The 19,800-nt window shown below is 41.1% G+C and overlaps 1 protein-coding gene across 1 annotated transcript in view; it reads left to right on the forward strand.

Moving 5' to 3' along the window:
- The window catches only part of DIPK2B (divergent protein kinase domain 2B), a 64,916-nt gene that overhangs the window by 7,064 nt on the left and 38,052 nt on the right, over positions 1–19,800 (forward strand). The window contains exon 2 of the mRNA XM_019648590.1: positions 9,475–9,739. Coding sequence (XP_019504135.1) covers positions 9,475–9,739 — 265 coding nt within the window. The remainder of the gene's footprint in view (positions 1–9,474; positions 9,740–19,800) is intronic.

A 19,800-nucleotide genomic window follows, 5' to 3' on the forward strand; every position in this document is an offset into this window, starting at 1 on the left:
TCTGGATGGCAACTCACAGCGGCTCTTGGCAGCTCACGTTGACTCCGGCCACTCACGGTAGTTTATGGCAGCCCACTGCCGCAGGGGCTGCAGCCTACGCCGTCGCCGACGACTCATGGCAGCTCAGCTCCAGGTCGAGCTGTTGTTCAGCATCTTAGCTCAAGAGAGCAGTATCATTGGCCCTCATGTGGGATGCGAACCTGGGCCCTCCTGCTCAGAGCTGGCGTCCCAATCCAGCTCTTAACCAACGTGCCACTTGGCTGGCCCGTGAGTTTTTTTAATTTTTGGTTTTGTTTTGTTATAAATTTTGGATGTTAACCCTTTATCAGATATATCATTGGTGAATATCTTCTTCCTTTCAGGAAGATGTCTTTTTGTTTTGTTGATGGTTTCCTTTGCTTTGCAAAAACTTTTTAATTACATGTAGTACCATTTGTCTATTTTTTCTTTAGTTTCCTGTACCTAAGGAAATGTATCAGTAAAAATATTACTAAGGGTAATGTTGAAGAGTTTACTGCCTATGTTTTCTTCTACAATTTTTATGATTTTGGGTCTGATATTTAAGTCTTTAATCTAGCTTGAGTTTATTTTTGTCTATGGAGTAAGAAGGTGGTCCAGTTTCATTCTTTTGCATGTATCTGTCTAGTTTTTCCATTACCATTTATTGTATAGACTGTCTTTATCCTAATGTATATTCTTGCATCCTTTGTCATAGATTAAATGGCCATATTGGCATGGATTTATTTCTCGGCTCTCTCTTTGGTTCCATTGATCTATGTGTCTTTTTTTATGGCAATACTATGCTGTTTTGACTACTATGGTCTTGTTGTATAGTTTGATGTTAAGTAGCATGATACCTCCAGCTTTGTTCTTCTTTCTCAGGATTGACATGGCTTTTCAGGTTCTTTTATAGTTCCATATAAATTTTAGGGTTATTTGTTGTAGGTCTGTGAAAAAATGCCATTGGCATTTTGATAGAGATGGCACTGAATCTATAGATTGCTTTGTGTAGTATGGACATTTTAATTAATAATACATTAATTCTTCCTATTCATGAGCATGGTATATGCTTCCAATTATTTGTATCTTCTTTAATGTCTTTCTTCAATGTCTTATAATTTTCCTAAGTACAGGTCTCTTACTACTTTGGTTAAATTTGTTTTTAGATATTTTATTTTATTTTACTGATGCAATTGTAAATGGGATTGTTTTATTAATTACTCTTTCTATAGTTCCTTATCAGTATATAAATATACAACCGATTTCTGAATGTTAATTTTGTATCTTGATACATTACTAAGTTCATTTATTAATTCTAATCGTTTCTTTTTTACTGGAATTATTGGAGTTCTCTAGATATAGTATCATGTCATCTGCAAATAATGACAGTTTTATTTCTTTCTTTCCAATTTGGATGCCTTTTATTTCCTTTTCTAGTCTGATTGCTGTGGCTACTAGGACTTCCAGTACTATGTTGAATAAAAGTGGTGAAAGTGGGCATGCTTGTCTTGTTCCTGATCTTAAAGGGAACGGTTTTAGCTTTTTCCCATTGAGTATGATGTTAGCTGGAGGTTTGTCATATTTAGCCTTTATTATATTGAGATATGTCTACTCTATTTCCAATTTGCTGAGAGTTTTTATCATAAATGGATGCTGGATTTTGCCACATGCTTTTTTCTGGATTTATTGATATGATCATATAGTCTTTATTTTTCATTTTTTTAATGTTGTGCATCACATTAATTGAGTTGCAGGTATTGAACCAACCTATTCATTCCTGCATACCAGGAATGAGTCCCACTTGATCGTGGCACATGATCTTCTTAATGTATTGCTGAATTCAGTTTGCTAGTATTTTGTTGAGGATTCTTGCATCTATGTTCATCAGGCATATCAGCCTATAGTTTTCTTTTTTTGTACTGTCTTTGTCTGGTTTTGGAATCAGGGTAATGATGGCCTTGTAAAATGAGCTTAGAGCCTTTCCTCCTCTTGAATTATTTGGAATAGTGTGAGAAGAATAGATATTCTCTTTTGAATGTTTGGTAAAATTCACCTGTGAAGCCATCTGGCCCAGGACTTTTGTTTTTTGGGAATTTATTGATGAGTGATTTGATTTCATTAGTAGTCATTGGTTAGTTCAGATTTTTTTGTTTCTTCTTGCTTCAGCCTTGGAATATTGTTCAATTTGTTGCCATATAATTGCTCATAGTATTTCCTTAAACTTTTTTTTGTATTTTTGTGGTGTCAGCTATCATTTTTCTTCTTTCATTTCTGATTTTATTGATTTGGATCCTCTCTCTATTTTTATTTATGAACCTGGTTAAACGTTTTTCAATTTTGCTTATCTTTTCAAAGAATCAGCTATTGATTTCATTGATATTTTGTATCATATTTTTTTAGTCTCTGTTTTATTTATTCCCACTCTGATCTGTATTTTTTCCTTTTTTCTACTCACGTTGAAATTTTTTGCTGTTTTTTTATCCAGTTCCCTTAGGTATAAAGTTAGATTGTCTATTTGAGATTTTTCTTGTTTCTATAGGTAGGCCTGCATTGCTATGAATTTCCTTCTTAAGACTGCTTTCTCTGTGTCCCATAGATTTTGGGTCGTTGTGTTTTCATTTTGTTTTTGTCTCAAGGTATCTTTTGATTTCATCCTTGATCTCATTGTTAACTCATTTATTGTTTAGTAGCATGTTATTTAGCCTCCATGTGTTTGTGTGTTTTTCAGTTTTGTTTTTCTTGTAATTGATTTCTAGTTTCACACCACTGTGGTCAGAGAAGATGCTTGATACAATTTCAATCTTCTTAAATTTATTGAGACTTGTTTTGTGGTCTAACATATGTTGTCTACCTTGGAAAATGTATATATATTAGCTGAGTCATCCTGCCACCTGTTGGCAGCTCAGCGGCAGCTCAGCTCGGGCCGGGAATCGAACTGCTGTTGCTCAGAGCTCACACTCTTGAGCGAGCTCTTAACCAACTGAGCCACTCGGCCGGCCCTATCATGTGCACTTGAAAAGAATGTATACTCTGCTGTGTTGGGGTAAGATGCTCTAAAAATATGAATTAAATCCATCTGGTCTAATGTGTCATTTAAGGCTGCTGTTTCCTTTTTGATTTTCTGTCTGGAAGATGTCTTTTTTGGGGTCAATGGGGTGTTAAAGTCCCCTATTATGAGTGTGTCACTGTTGATCTCTGCTTTTCTATGAGTCAATATTTGTTTTATATATTGAGGTGCTCCTATGTTGGGTAATAGATGTTTACTAGGGTTATATCCTCTTTTTGGATTCATCTCTTTATCATTATGTAATGTCCTTCTTTGTCTCTTAATATAGTCTTCATTTTAAAGTTTATTTTGTCTGATGTAAGTATTGCTACTCCAGCTTTTCTTTTGTTTCCATTTGCATGAAATATGTTTTTCCATCCTTTTACTTTCACTCTACGTGTGTCTGTCGATCTCTGGCGGGTCTCTTGTAGACAGCATATGTATGAATTCTGTTTTCTTACATATTCAGCTACCCTATGTCTTTTCATTGGAGCATTTCATCTATTTACATTTAAAGTGATTATTTATAGGCACAGAGTTATTACCATTTTATTATTCATATTTTTTATCTTTTGTTTGTTTGCTCCCCCATTTTTCTTCTTAAAGAAGCCCCTTTCACATTTCTAGTAATATTGGCTTGGTGGTGATGAATTCTTTTAGCTTTGTCTTGTCTGAAAAGCTCTTTATCTCTCCTTCAATTTTAAATGATAGCTTTGCAGCTTAGTTGTAGGCTTTTCCTCACTTTGAATATTTCCTGTCACTCTTTTCTGGCCTGCAAAGTTTCTGTAGAAAAATTAGCTGATAGTTTTATGGGAGCTCCCTTGTAAGTAACTAGTTGTCTTTCTCTTGCTGCTTTTAGCATTCTCTCTTTGTCTTTAACCTTTGTCATTTTAATTAAAACGTGTCTTGGTGTTGGCCTGTTTAAGTTCATCTTGTTTGGGACTCACCACACTTCCTGGACTTGTATGTCTATGTCCTTTGCCAGGTTAGGGAAATTTTCCATCACTATTTTTTCAAATAGGTTTTCAAGCCTTTGCTCCCTCCCTTCTCCTTCTGGTACTCCTATGATGCAAATGTCATTATGCTTGACATTGTCCCTGAAATCCCTTAACTATCTTTGTTTGTTTTTTAAATTATTTTTCCTTTTTGTTTTTCTGATTGGGTGTGTTCTGCTAGCTTGTCTCCAAAATCGCTGATTCAATCCTCTGTTTCATCTAATTTGCTGTTGATTTCATCTAGTGTATTCTTCATTTCAGTTATTGTATTCTTTATTTCTGACTGGTTCTTTTTTATGGTTTTTATGTCCTTCTTTATGCTTACTATCTCTTTGTTGAAGTTCTCACTAAGTTCCTTAAGCATTCTTATAACCAATGTTTTTTTTGTTTTTTTAAATTTGTCATCTAATTTATTGATACTTTTCAGAGGTAGGACAATATTTCACATTTACACAGTGAGAGGATAAGACTTTTCTCAATTATAGACACACAGATATGTGCTTATACTATGAAGCACAGGCCAAAGTCAAAAGAAAAACACATTTCACCAGTTTCTATCTCTAAGAGTTGTTTTCCTTTCTAATATATGCAAAATATTTTCTTAATTGACTTGAGCACATAAAGAGACAGACAAAAAATTTTTCTTTTGTGTCTCCCCTGACAGAGGGCAGATGTCTATCATTTTGATACAGATAACCACACTGTTGAAACATAAAACCAGTCCCCCATTTCTGTCACCAATGGGAAATAATATATTGGCTGTGCACAAACTAGTCAGAACTGAATGTGACCAATAACCAGAAACAAAACAAAATCACAGGCAAAAATCTAAAAAAGAGAAATGGAGAGTCAGCAAGAGTCTCCCGCTGCTTGAGATTCGAGGCTCTACTGTGATAACCAATGTTTTAAACTCTGTCTCTGGTAGGTTGTTTGTCTCCACTTCATTTAATTCTTTTTCTGGAGTTTACTCCTGTTCTTTTACTTGGGAGATGTTTCTTTGTTTTCTCATTCTGGCTGTCTTATGTTTTTGTTTCTGTGTATTAGATAGATCTCCTATGTTTCTCAGTCTTTGCCTGGTGGCCTTATGTAGTATGTGTCTTATGTGGTCCAGTGGCACAGTCTCCCTGATCACCTGTGGGTGTGTTCCAGGAGCATCCCTTGTATGTGTTGTGTGTATTCTCCTGATGTAGTTGAGCATTGATGTTTTTGGCACATCAACGGGTGGAGTTGACTCTCAGGCTGACTGGCTGTGAGGACTGGCCAAGTCCACAGCACACGAGTTGCTGTGTAGCAGCTGACCCTTCAGAGGTGTGTTTGTTCCAGCAGGTGCTTTTTTTTTAAGATTTTTATTGGGGAATTGGAAGAAAGAGAACAGACAAGTTGCTATCCTTTTGTTCTTCAGTCTAGTTGTGGAGGACGTTGCTTCACTGGCCCAAGTTGGCACCATCATTGTGCTCTTCCCAGGCGAGGCAGATCAGTCGCCGGCTTCTGGACGGCCGCTCACGCTGGCTGCTGGCTACACACGCTGGCTCCTGGCTACACACGGTAGCCCATGGCAACTCAACTGCCATCGCCGGCGACTCACGGCAGCCCAGCTCCAGGTTGAGCTGTTGTTCAGCATCTTAGCTATAGAGGGCAGTGTCACTGGCCCTCATATGTGGGATCCGATCCGGGGCCCTCTGGCATCCCAAGCCAGCTCTTGACCAACATGCCACTCGGCCGGCCCTCCAGCAGGTTCTTATGCCTGTTAAGACCACCCTTTGGGTGTGCACTTGTGGGGCTAATTGGGTATTGCCCTAGTTGATCTGAAACTGGCTTTTGGGTGTGTTGTTTCTTGTGTGTCTTGGGAGGGGCTCCCGTGCAGGTCAATTTCAGCCTTGCCTGTAGACTACCTAATAGGAGCTATAAAGCTATATGCAGTTGGTTGCTGCCTGTGCCTGACCTGGAGGCATGTTGGAGTGGCCTCACTATGCACCAAGACAAGCTCCCACTAGTATTGGGTCTGGGGAAGCTTAGCAAAAAGCCCAGGTCCCCTATAGATCTTTTGCCACCTGCCGGCTTCCCATAAGGCTCAGCTGCTGAAAGAACCTCCTTATGTGCATTGGTTGGGCTGTTTGACCCAGTGTTAACAGTGCCCCTGGTGATGCCACCTAAGTTGGGCATGGTTTGTTCCCAGGAAGTCATGGGGTGTGGCCAGTGATTTTTGCAAGTAAATTCAGTCAATCCTTGCTCCAGTGCTGAGCCTTTGGCCACCCAGCAAAACATCCAGAGAACACTACAGCCAGCTACCGGTCACCTTGGGCCTGCAGATCCCCAAAGCCATCCAACAGAGGTTGCAGTGCAAGCTGTGGCTTACCCTATGCCACTAAAAGTTCTCCAAGCCACAGTGCGTGGTCTACTGTTGTAAAAGCCTTCCACAGCTTGTGGGGTGGGGCTAGTGGCCCAAGAGCTAAGAGTGCCTCTGGCAATGCCACAATAGCAGGGAGTTACCAAGGTGGTGCATGCTTGATTTTTACCAGACCAATGCGTTCTCAGATTTGGCTCCTTGGAGGAGGATTCAATACAGGAAAGATGGTGCTTTCCTGTAGGCTACACATTAGGTGGGTTTAACAGGGATAATGGTGGCTGTCCCTCTAGCCCTCAATTTGAAGCCACACAACTCAGCCTTTCCCCATGTGTCTCTGGTGCCTCTCGAACAGCCACCCCTACATTGGAGCCCAGGCTCAGTGCTTGCTAGCGAGTGAGTCTGTGTGCGGGCCTTTCAAGAGGAAGTGTGGGTTTCCAGTTGCCTTCCATCTCACCAGGATGAATGGATGGAGTTCTCACTGATTTTCACTGCCTGATATTGTGGGGAATTCTCTTTCCAGCATAAGACCCCTGGACTGGGGAGCCCCGTGTGGGACTGGGACCCCTCACTCTTCAGGGACCCTCTGCCTCCAAGATGTCCCTTCTGGTGCTCAACCACTACCTGTGGGTTTCGGGTCAGCCTGTTTTGCGTCACTGCCCCTCCTACCAGTGTTGATGTTGCCTCTTCTTTATATCTTTAGCTATAGGGGTTCTGTTCAGCTAGTCTTCAGATGATTTTCAAGGTTGATTATTCTATAATTTAGTTGTAATTTTGATGTGACCCTGGGAGGCAGCAAGCATAGCATTTACTTATTCCGGCATCTTGGACCTTCCAAGTTCCTCACAACATTCTTTTATTTAAGAAAGTAGGTAATCAAAGCTGTAAAAATATACATTTTTCCCATTCAATGCCATAAATTTATACCATTTAAATGGAGGAGAAACGTGGCTTGTAATCCTGTCTATTTGTCCTTATGGGGATACCTTGAGCCACTGCTGAATGTGCACCATGCATCCATTGTAAGTCATCTACCAAATCAGGGCTCTCTTCTCAGCAGAGCTTCCTCAGAAAGTGGGGACAGAAAAAAGGACAATGAGCTTATCCCACAGGGCAGGAAGTTCATCCACACACCATTCCCACCAACTGGGAGACAAGGAGCCTTGGGGTCTGTCCCCCTCTACCACTAATTGTCTGTGACTCTTCAGACAAGTTGCCTTCAATTTTTGCATCCGCAAAATATGATTGGGAAGGAGGCAGGGATAAAATAATCTTTAAGGACTCTACTAGCTATAACTTATACAATGTCACCAATCTGTTCCCAAGAGCTAATTCATAAAATAGATGATAGAGGACTAAGCAATGTCACAGTGGTTAATATTGCAAGTTCTGGAACCTTGAATGTAAATTCCTCCAATTCCGTATTGTGTGACTTTGGACAAATTACTTAACTTTTTTTGCCTCAGTTTCCTCATCTGTATGGTTAATAATAGTACTGATCTCACAGGTTTGTTGAAAGGTTTAACTGAATTAATATACATAAAGTATTTTTTAAATGACTCGTTCACTATAAGTGTTTTATAAATAAGCATTGTTATTATAATTACCTAAGAGAGCCACCTAGTTGTATATCCTTAGTCCCAGGTCCTTGGGGGTAGGGGTCAAACACCCGTAAGCAGAAGAGCTGTAGGAAATAGGCAGGCACGTCTGCCTCGAGGGCCTAGGCCCTCCCTTATCTTCCCAGAACAGAACATCATTTCCCATGGTTGTCCTGAAAATTCCAGTAAAATTGACTCATTGTGAGTTCATGGTGTTTTGTCTTTTTAACTAGATTTGTGGCAATATTCTTAAACAGAATTTTTTGTGCCTACTACCATTGCACTTTGAGTGGCTCTGTATTGCAGAAGGTGCTTATCAACAGTTTTCTCTACAGTACCTTCTTTGAAAAGCTTTCAGTCTCTTAGGGTAAAGCCGTGTCATATAAGTGAGGAAACAAAACAATCTAGGTTTGGGGCTAATCAAAATGCTAATTGTTCCAAAAGTCATTATCATGAGGTTGCCCAATAATGCTCAAAAATAAGAATTTAAATTAAATGTATAACATATCTTGTAAGCCTATTTTTTATTTGCAGTATGACCCTCAATTGTTAATAATGAAGGTAAATAATATTACCTTAGTGATTTTTCATGCATAAATTAGAAGAAGACTTAACATTCTTCCCTAATGGAAATATCTGCACACAGCTGGAGAAATGACTGGAGAAAGGTGTCAAGGTGGGACTTAGGAAATCAGCAGATGGTAACATGCCAGTGGCTCTTCCTTGGGGAGGATTGAAGATTGACCAGGCCATTGTGTGGAATTACATACCTCCTGGATCCCGATAGCTTTGAAATTGGTGACCATTTAGCAGCTACTGTTCTCTGTGACTTGTTTGGTACTGATGACAAATCTTTGAACTGAAAGCAAAATTGATAGAGCTGCTTGGGGTTTGATATAGAGAGAGAATGGTGCAGGCCCAGAAGCCTCTTTAAGAACTATGGTTCCAAGACCCAGTTGTTGGTCAGAGGGTGGGTTGCTTCTTGAACCAGTGTAGGGAAGGGGAAAGAGCATGGCTTTTGCTGACAGAGGGCCCTGGGCTTGCACCCCTGCTTGGCAACACATTGTCTGACCTTGAACAAGGAACTTAAGCTTTATAAGCCTCAGCTTCCACTTCTGTGAAGTGGATATGGGGTATTAGAAGAATCAAAGTAGCAGCATGTGTAAAGCTACTGTCTTTACAAGGAGTAGAAATTCAGAGAGCCATGCCTAGTCCTTCTGTGTCAGTTACATGAAGAAGATAAAGTTTGTGTCTATCATGCACCTCCTTCACCTTTTCTGACATCACATACACACTTTCCTAAGTTTGAGGAAACAAAAATAGTCCTTGCACAGAAAGCCTATGGAGCACCCAAGTCTAAGGAGGATGAATGGATCAGACGACCAGATGTTATCCCCTGTCTCAGTGTCCCTCAGGCTCTGCAGGCCCCTGCTTCTCCCCTGCTTCATCCCTCAAGCTCCCAGAAAGATCCTAAAAGGGCTCTTCTTCCAGGTTTGACAACTGGCTGGCCTCTCACCTCGAACTGCCTCTTGACTACTTGCCTTCTTACCCTGCAAATTACTCAGATGATTCCAAAACCTGGCGCCCTGTGGAGATTTCGAGGCTGGTCAGCAAACACCAAAACGAGATCTCCGACAGGAGAATCTGTGCATCTACAGCAGCCCCAAGAACCTGCAGCGTCGAGCGTGTCCTGAGGAAATCAGAAAGGTTCCAGAAATGGCTGCAAGCCAAGCGCCTCACGCCAGACCTGGTGCAGGTAAGTGTGCTGGCCATGGGTCTGGAGACAAGGGGGCAAGGTGTGAAGATATAGCCATTCCCATCTCACATCTCAGTCGGGGGAAAAAGAGCTGTGGTCTGTATAAAGTGGGACAAAGCAATGTCATGAAACAGAGTGGCTTGTGACAAGAAAGGAACTAAACAAGATTTAGTTATAGGGACACTTCCCATGGTCATCCTCCATGCTCTCTGATGTGACCTTCAACGACTATTTGGGAAACAGTTTCCAGCTGCCACTTCTGGGCTGAAGATCTGACAGGATGACCGTCACCAGCCCTCTGCCCTGACAGGGCTTAGCTCACCTAAAACCTTCTCACGGGGGTCTTTGTCAACCCCCAGACAGCGCCCTGTCTTGGAAGCTCCCATACACATCCTATTTCTCAATCCAGGGAGCCCACTTTGAAAATCAGCTTCCTTGTTGATCTCCCACTATAAAGAAGGACCAAACCTCAGTCATTATAGAAGCAGACTCTGATAATGCAGCTCCCTCTTCCCACCTAAGAACTCTCACCCACTCCCAGGAGTAGACTGTCCTCAAAACTTCAGCACATTGCTGGTACTGTCATACTTGCATTGGTTCCCTCCTGTACTATCATCTCCAGTGTCATCCTTCTTCAACCAGACCAGTACAGTCATGTACCTCCACACACATCCCACTGGGACCCTTGGGGCAGAAGATGCCGCCTCAGAGGACTGAGGAGCAACTCACCTTCAATAGAGATGGTAAAGAAGAGGTTCACCACAACCATCCTGCCATGCCTGGAAGACCTGAACTGGCTCCCTCAGAATGCTTCTCACACTCCTTGGGCCACTAACCCCTTCACGTGGGCACCTAAGTCTGCCTGGGTGACTTCTAAGCACTCAGGCCTTCCCTTGTCCTCTTCAAGATGAGGGACTCAGAACAAAGAGGGACCACTAATCCCTGGATATCTCATCCATGTGACAGAACCATCTGGCTTTGCTCTTAGGTTGTATGGAAACTGCTTTGGAATGAGGAGTAGTAGAGTTGCTGGTAACATGAAAATTATCTGACACTGAGCTTTACAATGTAGTCTTTTTGCACCCTGTACTTCGTGAATCTCACTGGCATAAAGTGGGGACAGAATTAGCCAGAAGAAGCCAAGCTGTTCCCAAGGGGGGAAGTGGTGGCATGATCCAACATAAGGGTCTTAGAGTTGGCGCAGGAGAGAGGAAATGGAGGCTTAGGTGAGAAGAACCCCATGGGGGCTGCTCAACACTGGGCAGAAGCAAAGGTCAGAGGACAAACACCCAAGTCCACACCATGGTTCACACCCTAGGTGTAATCCCCATGCACTTCTTTTTCTGTGATTGTGGACAGACCTTCCATTCAATGGCCTGGGTCCCCACTATATGCCTTCCACAGGCTGGCTACAATAGTATTCAGACATGGGTAGGAACCTCTTCCACCTCGCCTCAAATATGTCCCCAGGAACAAATAGAAGTGCCGAGGAAGAGCAAACCTAGATACACAAGAAATTGTTTCAGAACCTCTTGAAAATCCCATCACTTCTTCTTGTCCCCATTGTTGCCCAGTCCCATGCTGAGAGACACAGTTTCTCAAAGCACTGGCTCCAGACTACCTCCACCTGGGACCTGGACAACATAGCAATGGACAGAACTTCCGGGTGCACAAGATGCACTTGAGATCCCACAGATCTTAGGCTTTGAACTAAGGAAAACTCCCTCTTTCCCTCACCTTCTAGAAACTTCCATAATAACAATACAGTGGAGATTATCCCAGGGGCCCCAGCAAGTGCAAAGCAACCTGCCAGATATATCTAGTATCACCTACCTTGATGAGTATAGGCACATGAGTATAATAGACATTATGGTATAGGCAAAGGATCCCTGGGGCCTGGAAACTGTGGTTGAGTCTTGACTCTGCCACCAGAAGCTGTGGCAGAACAAGAAGGAGCAGAGACCCAGGAAGAGCAAAGAGCTTGTTAAGGCACAGTCAACGCCATAGCCATTTTCACTTTTCTTTGGCCCTCTCCTAGCCCTTCTTTTCATCCCCACCAGAGATTTTTCCTTTCCTTATAAAAAGAGGAAAATATCAGCAGACATTTTATAAATTATGGACAAATCCCATTCCTCTGTCACCCACCAAGCTCAAGGTCATTGCCATCCCATTTTGGCATTCTCCCTTTCCTGTCCTCCTTTCCAGCGATCCTTTGCCCTTAGGATTCTATAGCATGGCCAAGGTGCTCTGTACCCTTTCCCTCCCAGGCCTCATCCAGGCAGTACCTAAACTACGTGCTCTTTCCTTCTTAGCAAAAGTTACCTATCATATGGTTTCAAATCGATCCATCATCAACGAAAGTGTCTGTGTATGGGGCGGGGTGTATGGGGGTGGCATCTAGCCACCCAAGAGTTGAAAACACGTGTTCAAACAAACACTTGTACATGAATATTCATAACAGCACTGTTCACAGTAGCCAAAAGGCAGAAGGAACCCAAATTTCCATCAACCAATGAATGGATAAATAAAATGTTGTATCCACACAATGGAATATTATCCAGCCATAGAAAGGAATAAAGTTCTGACACATGCTACAACATGGATGAACCTTGGCAATATTATGCTAATAAAAGAAGCCAAACACAAAAGGACAAATATTGTATGATTCAATTTGTAAGAAATGTCCAGAATAGGCAAGTCCATAAAGACAAAAATCGAATCAGTGGCTGCCAGGGGCTGAGGGGAAGGGATAATTAAGAGTGACTGCTTAATGGGTACAGGGTTTCTTTAAGGGGTGATGAAAAAATTCTGGAGTTAGAACATGGTGATAGTTGGACAACCCTGTGAGTCTACGAAAAGCCACTGAATTGTACACCTTAAAATACTTAAAATAGTACATTTTATTTTACGCGAATTTTTACCTCAATTTTTAAATAGGAAGAATAAGCCATTAAAAAAAAAACTTCACCAATCCTGTGACTCCATTCTGTTAGAGCTCTGAGAGGTGATGGGTAGCTAATTCAATAATTTAATTCACACCAGGATCTTAACAGCTAATAGTATTTCACAGTTAACCCTCCAAGAAGCCATTTGTGTGTAAAGTCAATATTGTAATGCTCCCGTTAGCCTATCCCATGACTATCTCAGACCTTCCTAATATATCCCTGCATTCTTTCCCTCACTAAATCCAGATGTGGCCCCAGAATCCTTCTTAATAATATTCCAAACAAGCAGTCTCTGCCATGATCTCAGATGAAATATGAGATGAAATCTATTTCTGAGTGACCATTCATCCCAGATTTGGTTGAACATGAGTCCTAATTTCTGGTTTGGAAATTATGATATTTCTCTATTTATATGGAAGTTTCAGAAGCAAACTGGAAAGATATTTTAGAGAGACTTGCCTCATCTTTCAACTGATACCATATGGCCCAATGCCAGCCCAGCCTACCAGTCAGGACAACTCCAGGGACTCTCTTAGCACATGAGTTAAGTGGATTTTCCCTGATTTCCTGAAGAGCCACTTTACAACAGGAATCTAAGCCAGGGCCCTAAAGTCTGTGTATCTCTGTGTGTGTGTGTGTGTATGTGTGTGTGTGTGTGTGTGCTGGTGTGTGTTTGGGTGAAGACAAAAGGGTCACAAGGAACTTACAGCTTTGCTCAGAGAAGAGGAAATGGAGAGAAGAGAGGAAAAACAAAGACATAACAGAAAACTGAAGGCAGGAAGGATCTGACTGGTGCAGAGGCCTCAGAATCTTGACTGTCAGTCCTGCTTATGAATAAATAAAGTCAACTTGGATTAAAAGCCCCAGTAGTCACCATCAGAGGCTGAGCCAGGGAGTCTGTGGCTCCCTTCCTGCAGGACCAACTGTAGGTTTGTATTAAGAACACTGTCTTGAGCTTCAGGCAGTATACTGCAGCAAGGGGCTGCCAAGGAATCAGGACCAGAAATCCGCAAGAGGGTGCAACAACTGCAGTCTGTGCATATCCTTGTGTCCACCCACACGGTGTGTGTGTGTGTGTGTGTGTGTGTGTGTGTGTGTGTGTGTGTGTGTAACACTTATGCTAATAAAACCATGATTTTTATCCTCTAAAAGCTGTATTGTTCTGATGGGAATATTTCACAGCCTAAATTACTAGTCCACAAACAGAACCACAGCCAAGAACACTGCCCAGTTTATCGTGAAGTGCTTGTTCAAAAAACCACAAAGAAGGCTTCCTCTGCGATTACGCCAAGTGCAAAGAGGCAACTACCCTCAGCAGCACGTGGCTAATCAGAGAGAAACATGTATCCTCCATGTGTCCCCCTCCCATCCCCTGAACTACCAGCTGCTTCCAACATTGTTCTAAACACAAACCCTGTTCCTTCCTCAAGTGGGAATGTGCTCTTTCTCCCATGGAGTTTTTTGGCCATGGAGTATTTTTTCCCACTAGATGGCGATCTAGAGTGTTCAGGCAGCTTTGTTTAAATAAGGCATACATCCTTGGTCTCAATTATTTAAATAGAATATGGAAAATAAGCAAATTAACAAAAATGCAGGTTAACGCTTTAATCAAAATATGGGTTTAGAAGTAAACACTAAACAAATAAAATTGACTTTTGCTTAAATTTAATTCAAAAATATTTAAATTACAGGACTTGATACCCTAGGAAGGCGTAAGGGTGTCAAGACAAGGGCCCTGCACTCTGGGAGATGACACCCAAATGAGGGATACAGGTCATATTCAATTCATTTTGATACAAGATGGGGTATAATAAAGTGGTCGAATGACGATGGGAATTTTATATTTGAGTCACAGCTAGTTTTCAGATTATAAATACTTAATCTCTCACAAGCTACCAGGTCAAGACTGAAAGTTGCATTTGCTCTTTGAAAATAACATGGCTATATTGATGCTGAAAAAGAGAAACAGATGACTGGTGGTTGTACCATTTTCATACCGATCTAACATGGGAGTCAAATATGAAATGACTATTAATGGAAAAAGAAATTTAAGCAAGTAAAAGTGCCTTGCCCCTCGCACATAGGACAATATTCCCAGGACATCAGCACACACCCCCTGGCTAAATGCTCTTTGGAAAGCAGAGCTCCTTCAGAGATGCATTGTGACCATGAGATAATGAGACCTTACTCCCTGTGACCCTTGGGAAGTAGTCACGGTGCTTTGTTTGTTGCCCATGGGATTTTCAGGTGCCAACTGGAGAAAGGTTATGGCATGGAAGCCAGCCCCCTACAGCCCACTTCCAGTCATGGAATTGTTGAGAGTTGAAACAACTAAGATTTTGAATCAAAGGATTTGTTTAGAGTTAAAACCACTGAGACTTTGTCACCTCAGCATTTGTGGCAAAAGGGTTATTTGGAATGGGGCAGAGGCTAACCTATTACTTTCCAGACCTTCATTGTACCACAGACTCATAGAAAAGGGACTAATAGATCACCCAACCTGTCCACTAAAATGATTCCTAAATTATTCTTGATGATTCTCATGAATGAAAAGAGACAATGAAAGGTTTCCCCAGCCTTGACACAAACAAGTTGGGAAAGAAAAAAGAGACAAGACTCAGGAAAGTAGACATGTAATGAGTAGCCAGTGGTTCTTTCCAAATGAGTCTCAAATGCAGAATACAGGTGGCCCCTAGTAAAGCATAACCGAAGCTTGGACAGTCATTAAGATGAACCATCCAAAGCAGGCTTTGCCTTCACAGGGATCTCAGCTTTCCCTGAATTTACATGTTAGCCAACCAAGCTCCTTCTTAAATAAATCAAGCCATCTTTCATTCTTGCTATGATTTTTTCCTTTGCTATCTCACTATGCCTATTTCAATGTACCTTGGAACAAATGCTTTTGCCATAGAGTGACTTGGTTCAAAGGCCTGGGGATTGGCAGTGCCTCTATATATGTCCACATAATATGAAGTAAACAGAGGTTAAACTATATAGTATATAATATATATCTATAAGATATTCATTTGAAAAAAGTAACAATAGAACTAATGGATATATTGGTTATGTTCTAAAAACTTTTTATTAAGCTACAAAATGTCTCAATAAATTTTAAAAAGTAGAAACACCACAGACTATTTCCTTTGATTAAAAGGCAATAATATCAGACATTAACAATAATAAAAAGGAAAAAAAAAACAACCTACCAAACCTGGAATTTAAAAACATTATCTTTTCAACCACAAAGCAAATAACTGAAATTGTAATCATATCAAGAAAATAACAATGATGAAAACTCTATATATTTCCAATATGTAATTTAACCTTTGCCAAATCACTGCTCAGAGAAAAATTGGAAATAAATTCAGTGTTGTGTTAGGCAGCTGTCAATACAAGTTTGATCATTAATGTGGATGAATAATTTTAAAAAGATATAAAAATTGGGAATTGCATGTCATTGTGGTCCTATGTCAGGGCCACTTACAACAATAAAAAGTTTCCAGTCTTGTTAGCCCTTCTCTCTAAGGATTACCAAGAATTATATGAAAGACAATTTGTAAACTTTTTTGGTGGATTAAAAAATAAGCATATTTATCCTTAGTTTTTACATAAGAGAGCGGATCACAGAGCAATATATCCGTTTCTTAAATATCAAAATAAATTTGTACCCACTTAACCATACATATGTCATAGACTCTTGGGGTTGAAAGAAACTTGAAAACTCACCAATTCAAACTCACAAAATATTTGCATCCTGTGTCTTACCATACAATAATAGGAAACTCACTACCTTTCAGAAATGGCCTATTCCTTCTTTGAACGGAACAGAAAATTAGAAAGTTTATCTCAAATCCGTTTTCTTATAACTTTCACTCATTTAAATTATTAAATTATTGCTACTGCTTGGAGTTATATATAACATTCCCCCTCCCATACATTTACCTCCTAAATCCTGGCTTCCTAGTCTAAATATCCCCAATTTACTTTTTCGTCTTGGTCATTCCCCTCATATTGTCACTTATTAAACATTGTGTCCAATAAACCCTTTGTGCAGCTAGATTGTAATTTTTGAGAACAGAGCCTTTTATTTATCCCATTAAATATGATCTTTTTAGATTAAATCCATTATTCCAGTCAACTTGATTCTGTTACTTATCTTAGTCACTATCACCCCAATTACATATCATCTTCAATTTTAATGAACACAACTTTTATCTAAGTCCTAGTCATTCTTAAAAAAATTAAGAACAGAGTCAAAGAGAAAGTTTTCTTACTCTATGAGGATTAATCCATCAATTGTTCGGTAAAATCAGTTAACAAATTACTAATCATCTTAATTTTCCATACAGTCAAAATTTTATTTCCCTATCTACTTTATAGGGCTATCATGAAAATTGTTGTAGTCCCCCCTTATCTGCAGGGGATATGCTCCAAGACTCTTAGTGGATGCCTAACTGTGAATAGTACTGAATCTTATGTATACTAGCTTTTTCCCTATACATAACTATGATAAAGTTTAATTTATAAATTAAGCACAGTAAGAGATTAACAGCAATACTTAATAATAAAATAAAACAATTATAACAATATTTTATAATAAAAGTTATGTGGATGTGGTTTATTTCTCTCTCTCTCTGAAAACCGATTTAATAACTGAGATGGCTTACTAAGTGACTAATGGGCGGGGAATGTATATAGTATGGAGATGCTAGACAAAGGAATGACACACATCCTGGGTGGATGAAGCGAGATGGAGTGAGATTTCATCACAATACTCAGAATGACAGGCAATTTAAAACTTATAAATTGTTTCTGGAATTTTTCATTTAATATGTTTGGACCAAATTTAATATTTTCAGACTGAAACTACAGAAAGTAAAACTGAGGATAAGGGGGGGCGGGGACTTCAGTGCTTGTTGAATGCCTCACTAAAGTCTACATATTCTAAGTCTGTTGCATTTCTCTGATTAAAAATCAAATAACCAGACACTTTCCAGGTTTCCAGTCAAGATGGCACAGTAGGTAAATGCTGTGCTTACCTTCTCTCATGGCCACATCAAAATTACAACTAAACTACAAAACAACCATCATTGAGAATCACCAAAAATCTTGCTGAACTGAAGCCCTACAATTAAGGACATGCAGAGGAAGCCACCTCCAAACTGGCAGGAGGGGTGGAGATGCAGAACAGGCTGGCACCATACCCACGTATAACCATTAAAAATTGGGAGGAATATCTCAGCTGCAGAGGTCCCCCTGGAGAAGTGAGGGGTCTCATTCGCTCCCCAGCCCAGGGTTCCAGCACCAGGGAGAGAAGTCCTCATAATTTCTGGCTGTGAAAACCAGCAGAGATTGTGATTGAGTGAAATGGAGGGCAGCTGGAGTCCCAGGTGCTCCTCTTAAAAGGACCACACACAGACTTACTTACCAAAGGAATCACTGTCTCTGTGCTCTAGCACTGGGGCAGCAGCTGGAGGCTGCAGGGACATATGGTGGGGAAGTGTGTTGTCTGGCTTTAGGATGGTGGCAGAAGGGGTAGCTTTCTCCTGGACAGAGGAGCTGGAGGCGGCCCTTGTCTCTTTGATGAGCTCTCCCCCTCCCCAGCACGCAGACGCAGGCGGCCACTATATCTGAGTCTCTATCACTAAGCCGCTTGTTTGCCATGCCCTAGTAATTTGAGACCCCACCCCACTCAACTTTTGGGCACACCAAAGCCACAAACCACCTGCCTTGGCTCATGCTGCAGACTTTTCTAGGGTCTCTCAAAGGTTCACAAAACCCAGACAAGCAGCATCTGGCTTGAGCATGTCCCGTACCTCTGGCTGAGCAGCCCTAAGCCCGGCACTAGTAGCTGCTAACCTTGGTTTGCCACTTGGCCTCTCAAGGCACTTCTAAGCATGGCACGGGCAGCGGCCATCTGTGGATTTCTTTGTGGCTCCTGCCAGGTGGCCCTGAGTGGGGCACAGGCTATGGCTGAACTTAACCTGCAGCAGGTCCCCTGCCAGGTGGACCTGGGGCTGGAGTCCCCAGCAGCCAGCTTTGAAAGGAGCCAGAGCATCACCCAGCTGCCCCCAAGGATGACACACCCAAGGGGCAGAATGGGCAGGCAGCAGATCCCCACTGAGGCAGATCCTGCTCTGTAGGGTCAGCCCCTGCACCACAACTCCTCCACTGTAGTAAAGGCCAGTCCTCACAACCAGTGAGCCTGAGGATCAATCCACCCTATACTGACGTGCAAATAGCAACCAAGGCTTAACAAGAGGAGAGTACACACAACCTACACAAGGGACACACCTGGAGTGCACACCTCAAGTGACAGGAAGATTTTGCCACTGAGCCCCACAGCACACCTACTACATAAGGCCACTCAACTAAGACTGGAAGACATAGCAGCTCTACCTAATACCTAGAAACAAACACAGAGAAGCAGCCAAAACGGGGACAAAAAAAAACATGTCCCAAATAAAAGAACAGAACAAAGCTCAAGAAAAAGAACTAAACAAAATGGAGATATTTAATCTACCAGATGCATAGTTCCAAACACTGATTATAAGGATGCTCAGCGATCTCAGGGAGAACTCAACAAAGAGATAGAAAACATAAAAATGGAGATAGAAAACACAATTAAGAACCAGTCAGAAATAAAGAATGCAATAACTGAAATGAAAAATACATTAGAGAGAATCAACGGTAGATTGGATGAAGCAGAGGACTGAATCAGCGATTTAAAAGGTAAGGTAGCAAAAAACACGCAATCACAACAACAAAAAGAAAAAAGAACCCAAAAAATTGAATACAGTTTAAGGGGCCTCTGAGAAAACCTTAAGTGTACCAACATTTACATTATAGGGGTAGCAGAAGGAGATGAGAGAGAGAGAGTAAGTAATTGAAAACCTATTTGAATAAATAATGACAGAAAACTTCCCTAACCTGGTGAAGGAAATAGATATATAAGCCCGGGGAGCACAGAGAGTTCCAAACAAGATGAACCCAAACAGGCCAACACCAAGACACATCATAATTAAAATGTCAAAGGTTAAAGACAAAGAGAGAATCTTAAAAGCAGCAAGAGAAAAGCAGTTAAATACCTACAAGGGAGCTCCCATAAGACAATCA

Source organism: Hipposideros armiger, unplaced genomic scaffold, assembly GCF_001890085.2.
Source record: "Hipposideros armiger isolate ML-2016 unplaced genomic scaffold, ASM189008v1 scaffold_7, whole genome shotgun sequence".
Taxonomy (NCBI): Eukaryota; Metazoa; Chordata; class Mammalia; order Chiroptera; family Hipposideridae; genus Hipposideros; species Hipposideros armiger.